At 34.8% G+C, this 17385-nt stretch overlaps 1 protein-coding gene across 6 annotated transcripts in view; it reads right to left on the reverse strand.

Moving 5' to 3' along the window:
* Ankib1 (ankyrin repeat and IBR domain containing 1) overlaps positions 1 to 17385 on the reverse strand; it is a 129643-nt gene that overhangs the window by 61012 nt on the left and 51246 nt on the right. For all 6 annotated transcript variants that reach the window (XM_074064750.1, XM_074064748.1, XM_074064749.1 and 3 more), the window contains exons 4-5: positions 10068 to 10250; positions 5457 to 5574 (exon numbers count right to left, since the gene is read on the reverse strand). In XM_074064750.1, coding sequence (XP_073920851.1) covers positions 5457 to 5574; positions 10068 to 10250 — 301 coding nt within the window. The remainder of the gene's footprint in view (positions 1 to 5456; positions 5575 to 10067; positions 10251 to 17385) is intronic.

The raw sequence follows: 17385 nt of genomic DNA on the forward strand, positions 1-17385 counted from the left end.
GGCATGGAGTGCATTAACTAAAAAATGTTGAAAGTTAAACAGGTGAAAAGGAGAGGGAAAGGCATTCTATACAAAGGGAACACAGCTGGTTCAAAGGCCTTGTGGCAGGAGGAAGATGGCACCCTTGGGAAATGAAATAGTTCGATGTAGCAAGAGCATGCAGTCCAGAGGTGAAGGATTGTATGAGATGAGGCTGGAGAAACTGGCAGGGGTTGAGTCACAGAGAATATTTTATAAACAGTTCTAATGTCACTTTAAGAGTGATATAAAATCAATGAAAAGCTAGAACTGGAGATAAGATGGACAGATTGCCATGATTAGACTTGAAAAGATAATTCTGATTATAGTATGGGAAAACAAAAATTGGAGGGGGAGTGAGTGGAAGGAAGGCAGACCAGGAAGAAATCACTGTATAGTATAAGTGAGAGATAATGGCAGCTGGGCTAGGTGATGGTAGCAGAAATGAAAAGAAAGGCTGGGTGTGGAAGCACTTTCATATTTTGTAAATTTTATTTTCTTATTAGTTAGTATTCAATAATGTAAGTTACTTTAATTACTGAGGAAATTCAAGAGAATGAACTTTGTATTCCTAACATAGTCCTTAAAATTCAATTACTATTCAGTAAATACTGCCAAACATTTCTGCTTTCTGCTAAATCTAGACCAGCTTCATTATCTTGGAACTAAATTTAACAACAGACAGTGTAATACTTAATTCTGAACAACTGTTACCAAGGATATAATCTATAAATCTTTCAGACAGTTTAGTTTAATAGCTCTGAAGCAAAGCCTGTCAATGAACAACAGCAAGGTGAACTATTTTATTCACCTAATGCCATTTATCTCAGCAAACTTTATTTGATTATCATATGTCACTGAAGTTACGTAAACAATATAGAAGAGATGCTCATTGGAAAACTCACAGGGCTGCAGGCATGGATCAAGTGGTTGGGCGCTTAGGACCAGCAAGGTCCTAAGTTCAAACCTCAGAACCATTAAAACAAACAAACAAACAAAGGCAATATTGCCTGTTGTGGTGGCACATGTATCTGTAATACTAGCTACTTGGGAGGCAGAGACTGGGAGAATCAAGGTTCAAGGCCAACCTGGGAGAAAGTGAGTGAGATTCCATCTCAACAAAAAAGCCAGGCCTGGTGGTACACAAGTACCTGTGGCTGCAGCCAAAGAAGGGCACATTTAGGAGGACTGCAGTTCAAGGCCCTCATGAGAAAAAAACATGAGACTCTATCTGAAAAATAACTAAAGAAAAAAGGGCTGGAGGAGTAGCTAAAGCAATAGCGCCTGCCTCATATATGCGAGGCCCTCAACTCAAGCCTCAATACCACCAAAAGAAAAAGAAAAAAAACTTACAGTAGCCTGTATTTTATGTATAATAAGGAAATGAAATATGAACAAATGCTTGTAAGTTATGGAAAAAGTTATCACAGCCAGGTATGGATGTTGCACACCTAGAAAGCTAGCATTTGAAAGGCTAAGGCAAGAGAATCATGAATTCTGGTTAAGCCTGGACTACAGAGCAAGAGCCTATCTAAATAAATAAATAAATAAATAAATAAATAAAAAAAATAAAAAATAAAAATAAAGAAAAAAATCACCAATCAATGAACAGCAAAAAGTATTAGACAAATGCCAAGTAGAAAAATTCAGTTACATTCCACCTTATTAGAATTTGCTCCTATTGTGTGAAAGAAGTAGTATAAAGAAATACCAATGAATTAAAAATGGGGTTAATCATTTAATACTTGATAATACTTGTGTAAAAAAAAAAGAAATGAAAATGTTCCTTTTCATTACAGTGAAGTTATTGGTAAAGTTAGTCTTAGATAACTAACATGATACTATGCCTTACGACTTATGACACATTATATTATCTAGCTGAATATTAATTGCTGACTAGCTCAAAAATCTTCCCAAGGAATGGAGATAATCCCCAGGACAAATTCAAAATGCCATTTTGTTTAAGATGGCAAGGTCTCACTCAGGGTCATTGTCTTATGTGGAGTAGAGCCCCCATTCCACTTAATCATGGAAATGCTTTGAGCTATTACATGATTAGGAAATACTAACAAATGTCCCACAGGTATGTGTGTGTGTGTGTGTGTGTGTGTGTATATATATATATATATATATATATTCCAAGACTTCCACTGGATGCCTGAAACTGTGGATGCATTCAGTTATATATATAAAATATATGATACAAAATATACATATATTCATATATATGCATTATTTTCTCTTATACATACATCTTTATGATAAAGTTGAATTTATAAATTAGCAGTATCTGATAACAGAATAGTTAATAGTTAATATACTGTAATAAAACTCAGCATCACAATCTTGTGCGTTGTAGCAATTATTAAGCAAAAGAGTTCCTTGAACACAAGCACTGTGATGTAACAGTCAATCTGTTATAATGGAGATGGCTACTAAGTGATTTAATGGGTGGGTAGTGTATATAGCATACATAGGTTGGTCACAAAGATGATTTATGTCTGAGATAGGATAGTTATGAAGTGTTTCATTCAGGAATTTTCCATTTAATAATTTTGAACTGTAGTTGACCATGGGTAACTGAAACTAGGGAAAGCAAATCCCCAGACAAGCTGGTGGAAGTACTACACAGATGTGATGCTACATCTCTCCACTGATTAATGGCTTCAATTTATCTGCCAATTCTACATTATATTTAAATACATGCTCTATATTAAATCTCAAGCAAAGAATAGTGGCTATCTTCAGGTGCTATGAACCTTGCTGTAAAGAAACACAATTTAAAGTACTTCATATTTCTGCATAAGTTTTTTGTTTTTGGTTTTGCTCTTTTGAGACAGGGTCTGCCTATGTAGACCAGGCTGACCTCCAATTTGTGATTCTCGTTTCAGTCTCTAGAGTGCTCAGATTCCAGGTATGTGTCACCATTCCCAGCTTCTACACAAGTTTTTATATTATGATTATTAATCACTATTAATAGCTAAAAAGAAAATATTTTATACTTATATGATTTTAAGAGATAGCATGAATTTCTAAATTTGATTTTCTTGGCCCAGGATTTACTTTAAAGTTTACAAGATGACAAAAGAGAAATATTATTTTATAACAAACGCATGAATTTTTCAAAAATACATAAATAACATCTCAGGTTATATTATTTATTATGAATATTATTTATTCATTCCACAACTATCTTCTAAGAGATTAATGTATCTTAGATATCATGGAAACAACAACAACAACAACAAAAACCATTAAAACCTGCCCTTAAGGAGTTCCCAGGGCAAAGATACTGCAGTATTGAATTCTAGGTGTACAACACATATATGCATGTTATGTAACAGGAAAAGATAGAAAGGGATCCAATGGAGAGTGGGAAGACATAGTCAGATAAGGTTTCCTGGGAGAGGTAAATTTTAAGGACAAGTTGGAGTGGGTAAGGTAAGGAACTGGGGAGGCTAGCAGCCCCGGTAAAGAAGATTGTCATAAAATATGCTAAAAGTTTTGAACAGTTTTCAGTTTGTACAGAGTCAGTGAAGGGTTTCAGAGGGGTAATGCGCAGACTGACATTTTAAAAGAATACTCTAATGGCAATATGAAAAAATTAATGGGATTGAAGAAAACAAAGTGGAGACAAGGACTCAGACTCAGGGCACTCTAGATGAAAAATGAGAGCCTGAATTTAAGTCGGCAGCAGGAATGGAAAGAACAAGAGAAGGTACACATGGAGGGTGAGAGATATTTAGGAAGAGAAATGATGGGATTGAGGCCACATATAACAGAGATGGGGAAAAAAGTCTGACATTCAAGTTCTGGCTAGAGTTAATAAAGAGAATGCAGGTGCCCACCTCATCAAGGGACAAGGAGAAAGGGACAGGGCAGCTGTGAACATTCTTAGGTTGGGGAGGAAATGATAAATAGGCATGTAGAAACACAGCCTAGAATATTTGATTAAAATCAGATTGTAGATATAGTCCTTATTGTTTTAGGTGGTTTTTGAAACTACTGGTTTCACTTCATAAATGTGCCTAGCAATGCTTCTGAGAGATAGCCCACTTAATAGGCTTGTTTACAATGCATTTTTATGCTTAGCCAACACTTAATGACTTAAAACTCTTTAGAATTAGTTGTAGAAATCTATGTTTAGTTTCTCAGGTCACTCTTTACATATTAAAACTTAAAAATCATTGGTATACAAATGGAATTACTTTATTACAGTAGCTCAAAAGAAAAGAATGCTAATGACAGAACTGTACAGACATAAATAATGAAGGAAATGATTCTGGAGTTTTATTTAACAAATTAATAGTGGTGATCAATAGATATTGAAATAAGAATTTTAAGTTGTCTTCGGACCAAAAGATTATATAAACATTTTCAAAGGTGGCATTCTATTTTGATACGGATGACAAATATTTCTTGGCCAGGTCTTGTGGCTCATGCCTGTAACACCAAGTATACAAGAGGCAGAGATCAGGATTGTGGTTCAAGGCCAGCCCAGGAAAAAGTTAGAGCAATCCCATTTCAAGAAACAAGCTGGGTGTGGTCCTAGCTAGGTGGAAGGCCACAGAGATAAAGATGTGGTTCAGGCATGTCTCTGGCAAAAACATGAGACCCCACCTAAACAATAACCTAAAACAAAAAGAGCTGGAGATGTGGATCAAGTGACAGAGTGCTTGCACAAATCCTGAATTAAACCCACGTACCAACAAAAATGTTTTTTTCTTGCTTAAAATAGACAAGTAAAGCCTCAAAATAATTGGAATACAGTAACTATTTACCTTACTATATTTTAATGCATTTTTGTTAAAATTCAGCATTTGCCTTTCTCTTTAAAAATATTTTAAAATGTCAAGTATCAAGTGTATAATGAGAGTCCAATCCAAGCATCTACAGGATGGCTGACTTAAGAATCACAAGCTTAGGAAAATTTTCCTAAGATAGTTATGTCATAAAGAAATAAGAACAAAACAAAACCTTTAAAAGATACAGTATATTCTTGAATCTTTAACTTCATTTTGTGGATTTCATGGTTAGAAATAGCTTTTATATAAAGACAACTAACAAAACTCATACCATAATTCTTAGGTATTTAATTGTACTACTATAATTTTATACTTGAATGACTTCAGCAAAAATTACTGTTAAAACCAGCACTGTGGATTCCAACATCCAATCACATGCAAATCAGTTACATTTCTAAAAGAGACATTCTGTAAGCTGACTTAAGTAGCCTGATTTTTAAATAGAAATTTCTACTTTCCCTTTTTGATTTATAGGCACTGGATGCTTAAAATACAAAATGTCACGGGATAATAATTACTGCAGCAACTGCTGCACAAAAAACCACAAAGGTTTATTAACAAAACATTTTGTTTTATATTAAAATACAAAAAGGCACCTGTGTTATCAGAAGCATAAGACATTTCTTGCATTACCATGAGCTCGAAGTAAAGCTTCAGCAGTAAACAGAGGAGCCTGAAGCATGTCTGCAGTTTCCACAATAAGCATGTCTTTTAATCTGCGAAGATCCTGGGGCCTTAATCCTTCATATGGCTTTCAAAAGAAGAAAAATAAAGTTAAATTGGCTACTATATTCTAGGGAAGTATCAGAATACTTATGAACAAATATATATGATTAGCAGTTATTTAATTTTCTAGTTTCAATTTTGATTATGGAAGTGTAAAGGGTTTTTTAGGCTCGACTTCTAATCTGTCCTTTCACAAGTAACTTTTATGCTAGAAAATAGATGAGAGGAAATATGTACCTTGTAATTCTAAAAGTAAAAGTATCAGTTTTAAAAATGTGGATGATATGAAAAGTATTAGAAATGAAATAACCACACCATTTAACAATAATCATTATTACAGTTCTGATTTTTATTCAATCTGGTATTTTTTGCAAATCAACTGTGTGTGAATATATGTGTGCTCACTTAGGCACAGTTTCAGCAGATTTTTTTTTTTTGTTTTTTGGTTTTTTGGCAGTATTGGGGTTTTGAACTCAGGGTCTCTTGCTTCCTAGGCAAGTACTCTACCACTTGAGCTACGCTTTCAGCCCTTTTTTCTTTAGTTATTTTTCAGATAGGTTCTTGTACTTTTACCCAAGCCAACCTCAGACTGTGACCCTCTTAATTCCACTTTCTGCTTAGTTAGGATTATAGGCATGTGTCAACTTGCTTAAATAGGATCTCACTAACTTCTTGCCTAGGTTGGCCTTGAACCGTGATCCTCCCATTTTCACACCTGAGTGGCCAGGATTACAGTTGTGCGTCACTGCACCTAGCCTCAGTTTTAGTCATTGAACTAGTTTACTGCAGTGAATACAGAACTAAAGATCATAGCTTTAAGAGCAGTAGAAATCACCAAATACTTATTAAATAAACAACCAATGAGAATGTCCTCTGGCAGCAATTCTTATAGTTCTCATAGCACTCTGGAAAGTTAACAAATATAAGGAAGTAATAGGACAACCCCATGTTACAATAATTCAGTAGTCATTCAAAATGATTTTCATGATGAGAAATTAAAAAACCCTACTGGATATAAAATACATAGTATCATCACAATGATATAATATATGCAAAGAGAAAAATGAAAGGTAATCCTATAAAATGCTATAAGGATTTACTTGAAAGTGGTAGAATTATAAATATTTAAAGATTTCATTCTGCTTCTTTTTATAAAGCATGTGTTTTGCAAGAAAAATATCTTGAAAATAAAAGAAAAGCCATTTGGATGCTAAAGAGCTGCCAGCAGTGGCAATGTATACAATCAGTCTACAGTGGTCTTCCTTTTAAGAAATTATGGTGCAAAACCTGACACTGTGACTCATACCTCTAATCCCAGCTACTCAGAAGAATCATGGTTCAAGGCCAGCCCAGGCAAAAAGTAAGTGAGATTCCTTCTCAACCAATAGCAGGGTATGGTGGCACATGCCTGTTATTTTAGCTACGTCATTCAAAAATAGGAAGATCACTGTCCAGGCTGGCCTGAACAAAAAGCAAAACCTATCCCCAAAATAGCTAAAGAAAAGGGCAAACATGAGGCCTTAAGTTCAACTCCCAACATCAACCCCCTCCAAAAAAAAATTACAGTACAGACCATGTTAAATTCATTTTCTATCACATGGCATTAACAGCCAACTTCACCTATGTATCTACTCAGCTATACTGCCATGAATGTCTATATATACAGGTATTTCATGAGCTTATCTAAAAAGAAATGGAATATTTATTCAAACTATCCCACATAGGGATATCACTAAATAAAGAAACAATGCAATTTAATCCTAATTAACCTTAGAAAAAGCCCCAACCCATAATGCACAGTTTGGTTTAAACTAATTATGAAGCAGACTTTCCCCTGCAAAAACCTAGTAAACCCTTTAATGGTTAACTCTGTAGTACTCATTCTAGTATAGAATTAGCAATTCTATAGAATGCCATTTGCTTCTAGAAAATGTTCCAAGTTAAGGCTTGGGATTTTAGGTACTTCTCTTCTCTTGATACATCTCCATGCTTCAGCAATGAGAGTATTTCTTGACATTCCCAATAGTAGCAATTGAATATTTCCTGGACTTATTTCCTACATGTTCCTTTTCAGATTAACCATCATTTATTCATAGTAGGTCAACTAAGTAGAGAGAAAATAGTGAATTTAATTCTGACTCTACAGTAACCCAGAAACTGACAGTGTAATTAATGAGTGGAAAAAAATTAGCTTTCCATGCAATTCTGACATAATATATAGAGTTTTGATTTTAGATATATATGAAGGGATAATATAAAGCAATCTGTGTAGATTAAGTTTTTTAAATGTATGCAATATTTCTAATAGGTACAAGGACAAAGACATATTGTCTTCATGAAAACGTAACATATTCACTCTGAATATCTGCAACAGAAATGTAATTAGGTCACGTGAAGCATCTCAATACATTTCATTGCTCAGTCTCAATTGAACTCTAATTCTCTTCTGGAGGAAGATTAAAATGAAGGTGCCTTTTCTCTTTTTCCTGTTACAAAGATAAACTATTTCTATTTTCAGACTATAAACACAATCTAGGAACAACCTTCAAAGGAGTCAGCACTGATATGAAGAAAAAGGAAACCGAATTAAAAAGAAACAGAATAAAAGTACCTGTTCTGTATCAATGCATACTACTGCTACAAACACAAAACAAGAAAAAGGAGAAGCAAAGTATTGTATAAACTGTACTATTTTGATACATGTAAAAAAATGAGTTATCTTCAAAAACTGTTTCATGAATATTATGACATAAAGGCATTATAGAAAGAGCATTTATTTTTTTCCACAATGAAAATATCCTCCCCCCCCCATATCAGTGAAGCATATTCATTGTTAGAAGAAGGGGAGTGGAAGGAAGAACTTATTTATCTAAATATATTGGTAACTGTGAAAAATTTTAAAGTTGTAAAAGATATTTAAGGGAGAGAAGAGATATTTCCAATTCCTTTACTACAAATTTCTCCTTAGCTGATCCATGAGCTTAGCTTGGGAAGGAGAGAAAGGAAAAATAAACAGGGAAGGTCTTTTATTTCATTTTCTTCTCATTCAGTTATTCTTTCCTGGGCATCGAGACTTAGACCATTCTATCCTTTAACAGGAAGGTAGTTCTCCTACAGAGCAGAGAAGATTAAACCTGCTAAGCAGGCCAGCCAGCTAAGGCAAATAGTTCAGATTTTATTCTAAGGACAATGAAAGTCATTCCTACTGTTTGGATATGTTTAAATGTGTATCCCCAAAGGTTCACATGTTGAAAGGTTGATCCTCAGTGGCAATGATAGTGTAGAACCTTTAAGATGCAGGGCCTAGTGGGAGGTCCTTAGGTCAACTAGGGATATTTCCTACATAGGGAATGTGTGACCACAGTCTCCCTCTGGCTTTCTGTTTCAAGATGTGGTCCTTCCTCTTGCATTTTTTTCCCACTATTTATCATGGGGCCCTTGCTAGACCCTGGTGTTTGGACTTTCAGCTTCCAAAACTGTGAAATAATAAGCGAACTTCTTTTCTATATGAAGTAAGCCTGCCTCAGTATTTTGTTATAGTAATACGGAATTGACTAATACAGTCACCAATTGATTAAAGTGACAGGATGTGATATGTTTTAAAATGTCATTCTGGCTCCTGGGCACAAAATCAATTCTAAAAGGACCAGAATTGAGGGAAGTAGACCAGTAAGGAAACTATAACAATAGTTCAGATAAGAAGTGAGCATAATGAAGGTCAGAGGGGAAGGAGTAGAGATTGGGATAAACAAACAGATTTAGTTTATATTTTTTAAGGTAAAATTCTCTGACTGAATGTGATGATTAAGATGTGAGGAATCAAGACTATCTGCCATACTTAGTGTGTGAACAACTCAGTAGATGGAAGAAATGTTTACTGAGACAAGGTAGCAATAAAAGAACAGTATCTCAGGAACCAAGGGAAGAGTATTTTACTAGGAAGGAAGTGGTCAAGTGCTACTGAGGAATTCAAGTAAGATGAGGATTAGGCAACATACGACTCCATGGCAAGTGTAGTTCTATCTTAGCACAATTGAGGAAAGTCATAATACAGTGGGTTGAAGAATGAACAGAGGGTAAGGAAGTTGGTAAGTATTGACAATTCTTATGTTTTGTTTCTATTGTATGAAGATCAGAGGCATGAGGCTACAACAAAGGACAAAGCTGGGCAAGAGTAGTAAATGGTTGTATTTTGGTTAGATGGGAGTTACCAAAGCATGTTTGTTAATAAAAACCACTAGAAGAGAAGGAGAGACTCATGAACACGGATGGACAGGAGTTACATCACACATCAGCACCTCTATTTACATGTCAGTAAACATATTCACATGTTAGACAAAAGACCTCACTTCCAGGTTTTCTAGCTGTATTTTTATACTTACTGCAATGGATATGACAGAGTACCTAGCATATTGCAAAGATGACCACACAAACTGGGTTTTTAAGAACAGATAAATAAAATTTAACATAAAAATCTAAAATTATAATTACATATAATTATTAAAAAAAAAAACTTACCTCTCGTTTGTCTAATGCAGCATATTCAGCTTCTATTTCTTCAGCCTCGGGGTCCCTTGAGAACACCATCTGAGATTCCAGATTGAGGGCTAGATCTTTGTGGTGCTGCTTTTCAGCACAATCACAAGGAGTATCTTTATTTTCATTCTCAGCAAATAAGTCTCCTCCATGTTTTACTAAAAGCTAAAAAAACGTTTTTGTTCAAAAACTTGTAACCACAGATTAAGTAAGTTACTTCATGCCACACATTTAAAAAATAGGTATTTACATAGAAGTGCCTTCTGATTTTTAAGATTAGATATTCTTGTTTTTCAGTAACAAGTACCTTTAGTTAAAACAATAAACTTTAAAAAGAAATTCTTCAGCATCCTGTATAGTAAAGTATTACTTAAAAACAAAGAAGTTTATAGTTATTCAATTATTTAATGCCTTAAACTTAAATTTTTCTTACAAACCTTCCCCTCCTTTTCCTGGAAATCAGTTTGATTATGATCTCTAGGAGATTCCACACCCCTCCCCCCCAAAAAAAACTTTTTGTAGTACAGGGTTTGAATTTAGGATGTCACACTTGACCTATGTCCCTAGCCCTTCAGGAGACCCCTGTGCACATACAAGTTTGAGAAGCAATGAACCTAGAGTACAACCACTGTGGCTAAGGAAACTGATATATATGCATCTATCTGTAAAGTTATTCTGTCAATACTGAGAACTTGTGGCAAGTCTATAGGCTGATACCAACTACAGGTTCTATTACTATTTTGGGGGCCTTTGTTTCATAGGATATCTAGTACCTAAACACAAAGCAAACTATGTGCTTCCGACTGCTGCATAACTAAGAGTGCTGGTTTTATTCTTTGGTTTGCTATTTAGGGTTGTAGAACATGATCTTTAAAACCCACACTGTGATAGTTTTCAAAGTCATGATTTGATTTACTCTCAGAACATATTACCACAAAGGAGATACTAAAAGTTAAGACAAATGAGTCAAGTCATCTTAACGCCCTAGTTCCTTAACAAAGATATAAAACTTCAGAAGTTTTGTTAGGGAAACCTTTTTTTTTTTTGGTACTAGGGGGTTGAACTCAAGATCTCACAGTTGAACTCAAGGCCTCATAGTTGCTAGGCAGGCATTCTAGCAGTTGAGCCTCACTCCCATTAAAGAAACCTTCTTAAAAGAAATGTATGAGAAATAACTGTTGACTCACTTGGGTGAGATTGCCAGGTAATCTGCTTTGCAAGCAGTCACCAAATGAGTTTGATTAAATGGGTGAAGGGACCCCAAAGACCTATATCTTGTTGCTGCAACTAGCCATCTGTAGAGAACCTCATCATCAGTGAAGGAATGGAAACGATATTTGCAGTACTTGTCTTTGTGATGAAAATCTGCTCACATGCTACATTTGTACAAAAACTAGGAAACAGAAATACTGCTAGACATTGGAGGGTAATATGTTAAACAGTACTTGAGTGTACTCACCTCTGAAGCATAAAATTAGGAACATCAGTAAGTGAAAGTTGTATAAGGTGGACATACCCATGAAAGTGTTGCTGCATCAAGTCAGTTGTTTTGCTTTGTCATAATAGGGAGTTATATATGGTTCTGAAGAGGTATTTTTAAAGTGCTTCAACCAAAGTACCCCAACTAAGTAAGTGTCAATTTCCTCACTCTCAAATAAGCTAAGGAGGACTGAATAGGAGGACCGAATATTTTATACAAATGTAATTTTTTTTAGCCTATCCCAAACACTTGGTGGTACATAAAATGTAGTATCTTTAAACAAACATCAAATCATCACTATATGAACACATGTTCTTCTATTCTGCCCTTCTTTCCACTCAGAATTCCACAGAAAGAGGGATAACTCATAGAATTCAAAACAAATCGCACTTCACCCTTTTGATCCATAATCTAAATACCTGGTGATGCTGGGCAAGACATCTGACTGTTTTAAGTCTCAGTTTATACAGTCTGTCTATAAAATGAGGCTTACATAACTGAGGAAAACTATCAAACAAGATGATTCTTTTTTGTCTTGTTTGTTTGTTTTTGGCAGGACAAGTGTTTGAAGTAAGGGCTTCGCACTTACTAAGCAGGTGCTCTACTGCTTGAGTCACACCTCCAGAGTAACAATGTCGTTCTTAAAGTCTGATCTATCACTTCACCATCTCTGTGTCCTGTATGAACTTGAACACTCCATCATTCTCTCCATCTCCTCCATTTTTACTATATGAGATCATGACACTGGAATTCTTTAGCTTAATATTGCTATCCTTCTATTACTTTCTTAATACAGCCTTGTACTGGATAATGACATTTTGGTGTGTACGTTCGAAGGAGATGCAAAAAGATTATGATGGAGCTGCAAAATTTCTATTGCTTGGTATGATCATGGCAGTTGTACAGCAATGCAGCACTCATGTTTGTGGTGATGCTGGTGTAAACAAATGTACTGCACTGCTATGAAACTATTGCACTTACAATCATGTACATTAGGCTGTAGTAGGCTATACCATCTAGATTTGCATAACCACTATAATGTTAACACAACAGAAAAACCACCTACTGACACATTTCTGAGAAGATAACCCTGTCACTAAGTGAAACACGACTCTACTTTCTTTCTCAGCCACATTTCTCAAACATGATTTGATACCCACTATCTCACTATTTCTTCAGCAAATGACTCAATTACTCCAAGAAATATGATTTGTATACTGATCGTTTTATAGAAATAATATTCTTGAAAGTCATCAACACCTTGTAACTCTCAAATGTACAAGTTTTTTTCAGTCCTTCAATTCCTTATCATTCTGTAGCATGTCACATGCCTGAGTACCCTCTTTTGCTTAAAATTCTTCTCTTGGCATCCTTGGCCCTCTTCTCTATTTTTTCTGCTTCCTTTGTTGGCTTCACTTCTTGTTCTCATTTTCTTCAATCATAGGAATTCTCTAAATTGATACGATGACTTAAATACTGTTATTTTATCTATAACCTAAAGTCTTTTCCTTGGATCTCACATTTATACATGATCTTGCTTTTAGTTATCAACCCTATATAACACTGAATTCCAAATCTATATTCTTTATTTTAAACTTCAATAGCCTGCCTAACATTCTGCATGTATAATCTAAGAACTTAATCTCTGTCCTAAATAAAAATTCAATAAATATTATCCCTTCCTTCCAACCAATCCCTTCAACACATCTCATTTTTCAAATGTCTGGTGATTGTTAGGCTTCCAAGTTACTTAGGTTCAAAACCATGTTCATTTTACTTAGAAATAAAATTAATTTTTTTACTCTATAGTAGTTAAAAGCAGATTATAGAAAATCAAAGAGAAAATTCCATCATTCAAAGATAGCTCATCATTGTCAACATTGACATTTTAAAGACACCATCATTTTAAACCTTTCTCTCCCTTGCTTTCTTATGTCAAGCAATGCTACCAATTCTTCTGAATGCCTCCTTTATTGACCTCATTCATTCCACAACCAATACTACCATACAAATCCAGAATTACAACAGTATTAGTGCAATAATCCCCTAGCTCCTATGACTTCCCCTAGTACACTGGTTCCCAACCTTGACTAGAGTGAACAGTAAGATCATCAAGAGAATTTTAAGAAACTTGTGCATGGGGTTTACCTTCAGAGATTTTGACTGAATTGGTATGAGGTTTCTGGTCAGCAATGGATAGAAGCACTGTTCTAGTGCAAGGTTTTCAAACTGTGTAAGATTCAACTGGGTAGCTTGATAGTATTATTAAGAGGACATGGAGCAGGGATTGTAAAGAGGATTTACAATTTTTACAAGTAATTCCAGTGCAGAGGGTGCCCAAAACTATAGTCTAAGCTAGTGCTTCTTAATAGCACTGGTATATAAGTATCCAATTCAAATCCACTCTACATTCGAATCATTTGCTTTTATATTTCTACTTCTCCAGTCAAATTATTTTAATGATTCAATTTTCTGGAAAAGAAACTCCCAAGCCCTTTATCCTGGCATTTAGTAGTTTTTTGATATTTGATATGGGCTCTGTCTTCCTTTTCAGTCAATTATCTTAGTATTAATCTATGAAATATTTTAACCTGCATATGCTTGAGAAGTGTTTTTCAAATTACCATACAAAGGAATCAGTAGAAGAATTTGCCAAAACGATCCTGGAAATTACCCCTAGAGATTTTGCTGTGGACTCTACAGACCCTGGTGAAACCAGCAGTTTGTATTTATACAAGTTCACAGAAATTACTGATGCTGCAGGTCCAAAATGTACATTTTCAGTATCTACCTCCAAATAAGTCCTCCAAATACTAAAATGTTACTACTACCTATAAGCCCTTCGAGAATTGTGAAATTAATGCCTTCAGTAGTCACTGTCTTAATATAGCCCTTAACACATCAATAGTATTTGGGAACAATGAGAACTTTTCTCTTTGGATTAAAAATAGACTACTGAGGCCCAGAAAGGAAGGTACTCAGTTGCTGAGCTGTATAAACGCTTCAATCTGATCTTTTAAAGTTTTGTTTTTTGGTTTTTTTTTTTTTTTTTTTTTTGCTTTTCAATTAAGTATAAAATGATCTGAGAGGTGCCAAAGCGTCAAACAAGCTCTAAGACTATAAAGGGAAAAGTGTTTTGTTGTCTAATGATCTCTGTTTGATTTGACACTAAGCAGCTACACTTATAGCTCTGAATAAACCATTAGGGAGGAATATACAGGAAATACATATAACACTAATTTTTAAAAAGTGCTTTTCACAAAGAGTAAAGAACTATCAAAAACAGAGACCTGGCCAGGCACAGTGGGTTTGCACTGGTATCTGGGATTTGCAAGGCTGCAATCCCAGATACTAAGGAGGCAGAGATCAATAGGATCACAGTTAGAGGTCAGCCCAGGCAAAAAGTTACCAAAACTCCACCTCAACCATTAAGATGGATGTGGTGGCATGCACCTGCCATCCCAGGTACACAGAAGATGAAAATAGGAGTATCGATGCTCAGGTCACCCAGGGTAAAAATGTGAGACTCCATCTGAAAAATACAGCAAAAAAGATGCTGGAAGTGTGGCTCAAGTGGTAGAGCACTCGCCTAGCAAGAATAATACTCTGAGTTCAAACCAGAGTCAGGCCAAAACCAAAACAAACGAACAAAAAAACTCTGTCACGTCACTGAATTACAACTACAGGTTGAACTCTAGCAATAACAAAATATGGTCTAATGACTAGGATTGCTCTTGGAAAGTTTACCAAGAGGGAACAGTATCACTGGGCTTTTTATTAGATCATATTGATACACATAACTCTTCATCTTTCCCCAAAGTTCCTTTTATTGCAAAGTGGGAAACAAAAACTCTCAGCAATTAAAAATAGCATACTATTTGTGCTGGAGTTGTGGCTTAAGCAGCAGAGTACCTGTCTTAACCTGTTCAATATCAGGTATGCCCCCCCAAAAAGTATATTGTTCATTATACTAAATTACTGAAAGTTTTATGTTTTATGTTTATGTTCTGGACACCCAAGCAGCACTTTTAAGTGCTCGGTGTAAATGAAAACATATGTAACTTCTTATATAATTATAATGCTGTATTTTGTATTTAAAGTAAGCTTTTGATGTATTGGGTCACTTTTGCTTTCCTTTCTCAATTCTTGCATTGTGAAGCGGTGTCCCAAACCGAGGCCCATGTGCCAAATCCATCCTGTTCCTGCTTCAGTATAGCCCATGAGCTACGAACAGTTTCTACATTTTTAAATGGTTTAAAAAAAATGAAGAGTATTGCATGAAATGTGAAGATGACATGAACAGTGTCCACAAATAAAGATTTTTTGGAACACTGTTATGCTTCTTTGTTTATGTATTGTACATGGCTCCTTTCAGGCTACAATGGCAGAGTTTTCTGAAATATTTACTATCTAGGGTTTCACAGAAAAAAGTTTAGTAGCTTCCAAATAATTTCTTGGTATATGAAAAATAAGGACCTATAAATTATCAATGAATGTCATATGAACATTTCCAATTTTCAAACAATTTAAGACTATTCTTTGCAAAACTTCTATCTCATAAATCATTCTGAATGATTATATTTATGAAACTACAGATTTTCCTGTAAGGAAGTTTTAAAAACACCAATGTGAAGATTCAATATAAAGCACTTGGCCAAAGAGATTAAATTAAGATTAAAGGGCTGGCTAAAAGTGACAATGAAAAGTTCTACTCAGCCAATGAGTGGAATTAGTTTGATGGGTGTGTGTGTGTGTGTGTGTGTGTGTGTAAGAGAGAGAGAAACAGAGAGACAGAGAGAGAGAGAGAGAAAGAGAGAGACAGATAGAATATGAGTAATCGAAGATAAGTTTAGGTATCAAAATGGTTATGGAGAGAATTGTAGCATCATTAATAGAAAAAGATAGTCACAGAGAAACTACTAGTAGAGAGGATTCATGAAAATTTCAGAAATGCCAAATTTAAGACTGATGAAATATTCATGTGAGGAAATCAACTAGGCATCAATTAGCACTAGCAACTTCAGAGAAGTCAGGGCTAGATATCAGAGAGGCAGATGCCAATGCAATTCTATACGTAACCAAAAACAAGTCCACACCTAGAGGTTCTAGAAGAATGTTATGATTAAAAGGTTTTAATTTATGTTGTACATGTGTATGTGTGTGTGTATATTATTATAAAAAAAACAATAATAGGGAGGAGTTTTAAAATGAGTATTTCATTTCTACAGTTCAAAATAATGAGGCACAGGACACTGTTTAAGTTATTAAATGCTCTTATGAGATTATGCATTTATGAAATGTATCAATTCTAGCCTTAAATAAGCATACAAAGAAAAAAAATTCTACAACAAAGAAGATATATTTCCATAAAAATGAGAGCTAAAAAGCAGGCTGGCCTTAACCTTTGAAAAAAACTCCTTAATCGTAATGGCTAGACTGAAAAAGAGACCTATTTTACTACAATCACAGATTCATAGAAAATTAAGTGATAAAAGGGGTCACTTGAGATGATATTGAGATTGTATATCCAAACCATTCAGAAGGAAACTATCACAGAGGCTATACGATTTACCCAAGATTCTATAGATAGTCGCTATGAAGACCAACACTAGACACTAATGCTCTTTTCACAATAAGTCAATCTCTTAGTTTTATGAAAAAAAAAAAGTATCTAGTGATTTTTGTTTTTTTCAATTTTAACCTTTATGTCATGCTTGGTATCAATGAACGCTATGAAAACTGAAAAGTATTACAGAAATGGTATTTATTATCACTATTATTCTTATAGCCAAATACCAAAAACAATGATGTAGAAAAGTT

The sequence above is a fragment of the Castor canadensis genome, chromosome 2 (genome assembly GCF_047511655.1).
Source record: "Castor canadensis chromosome 2, mCasCan1.hap1v2, whole genome shotgun sequence".
Classification (NCBI taxonomy): domain Eukaryota; kingdom Metazoa; phylum Chordata; class Mammalia; order Rodentia; family Castoridae; genus Castor; species Castor canadensis.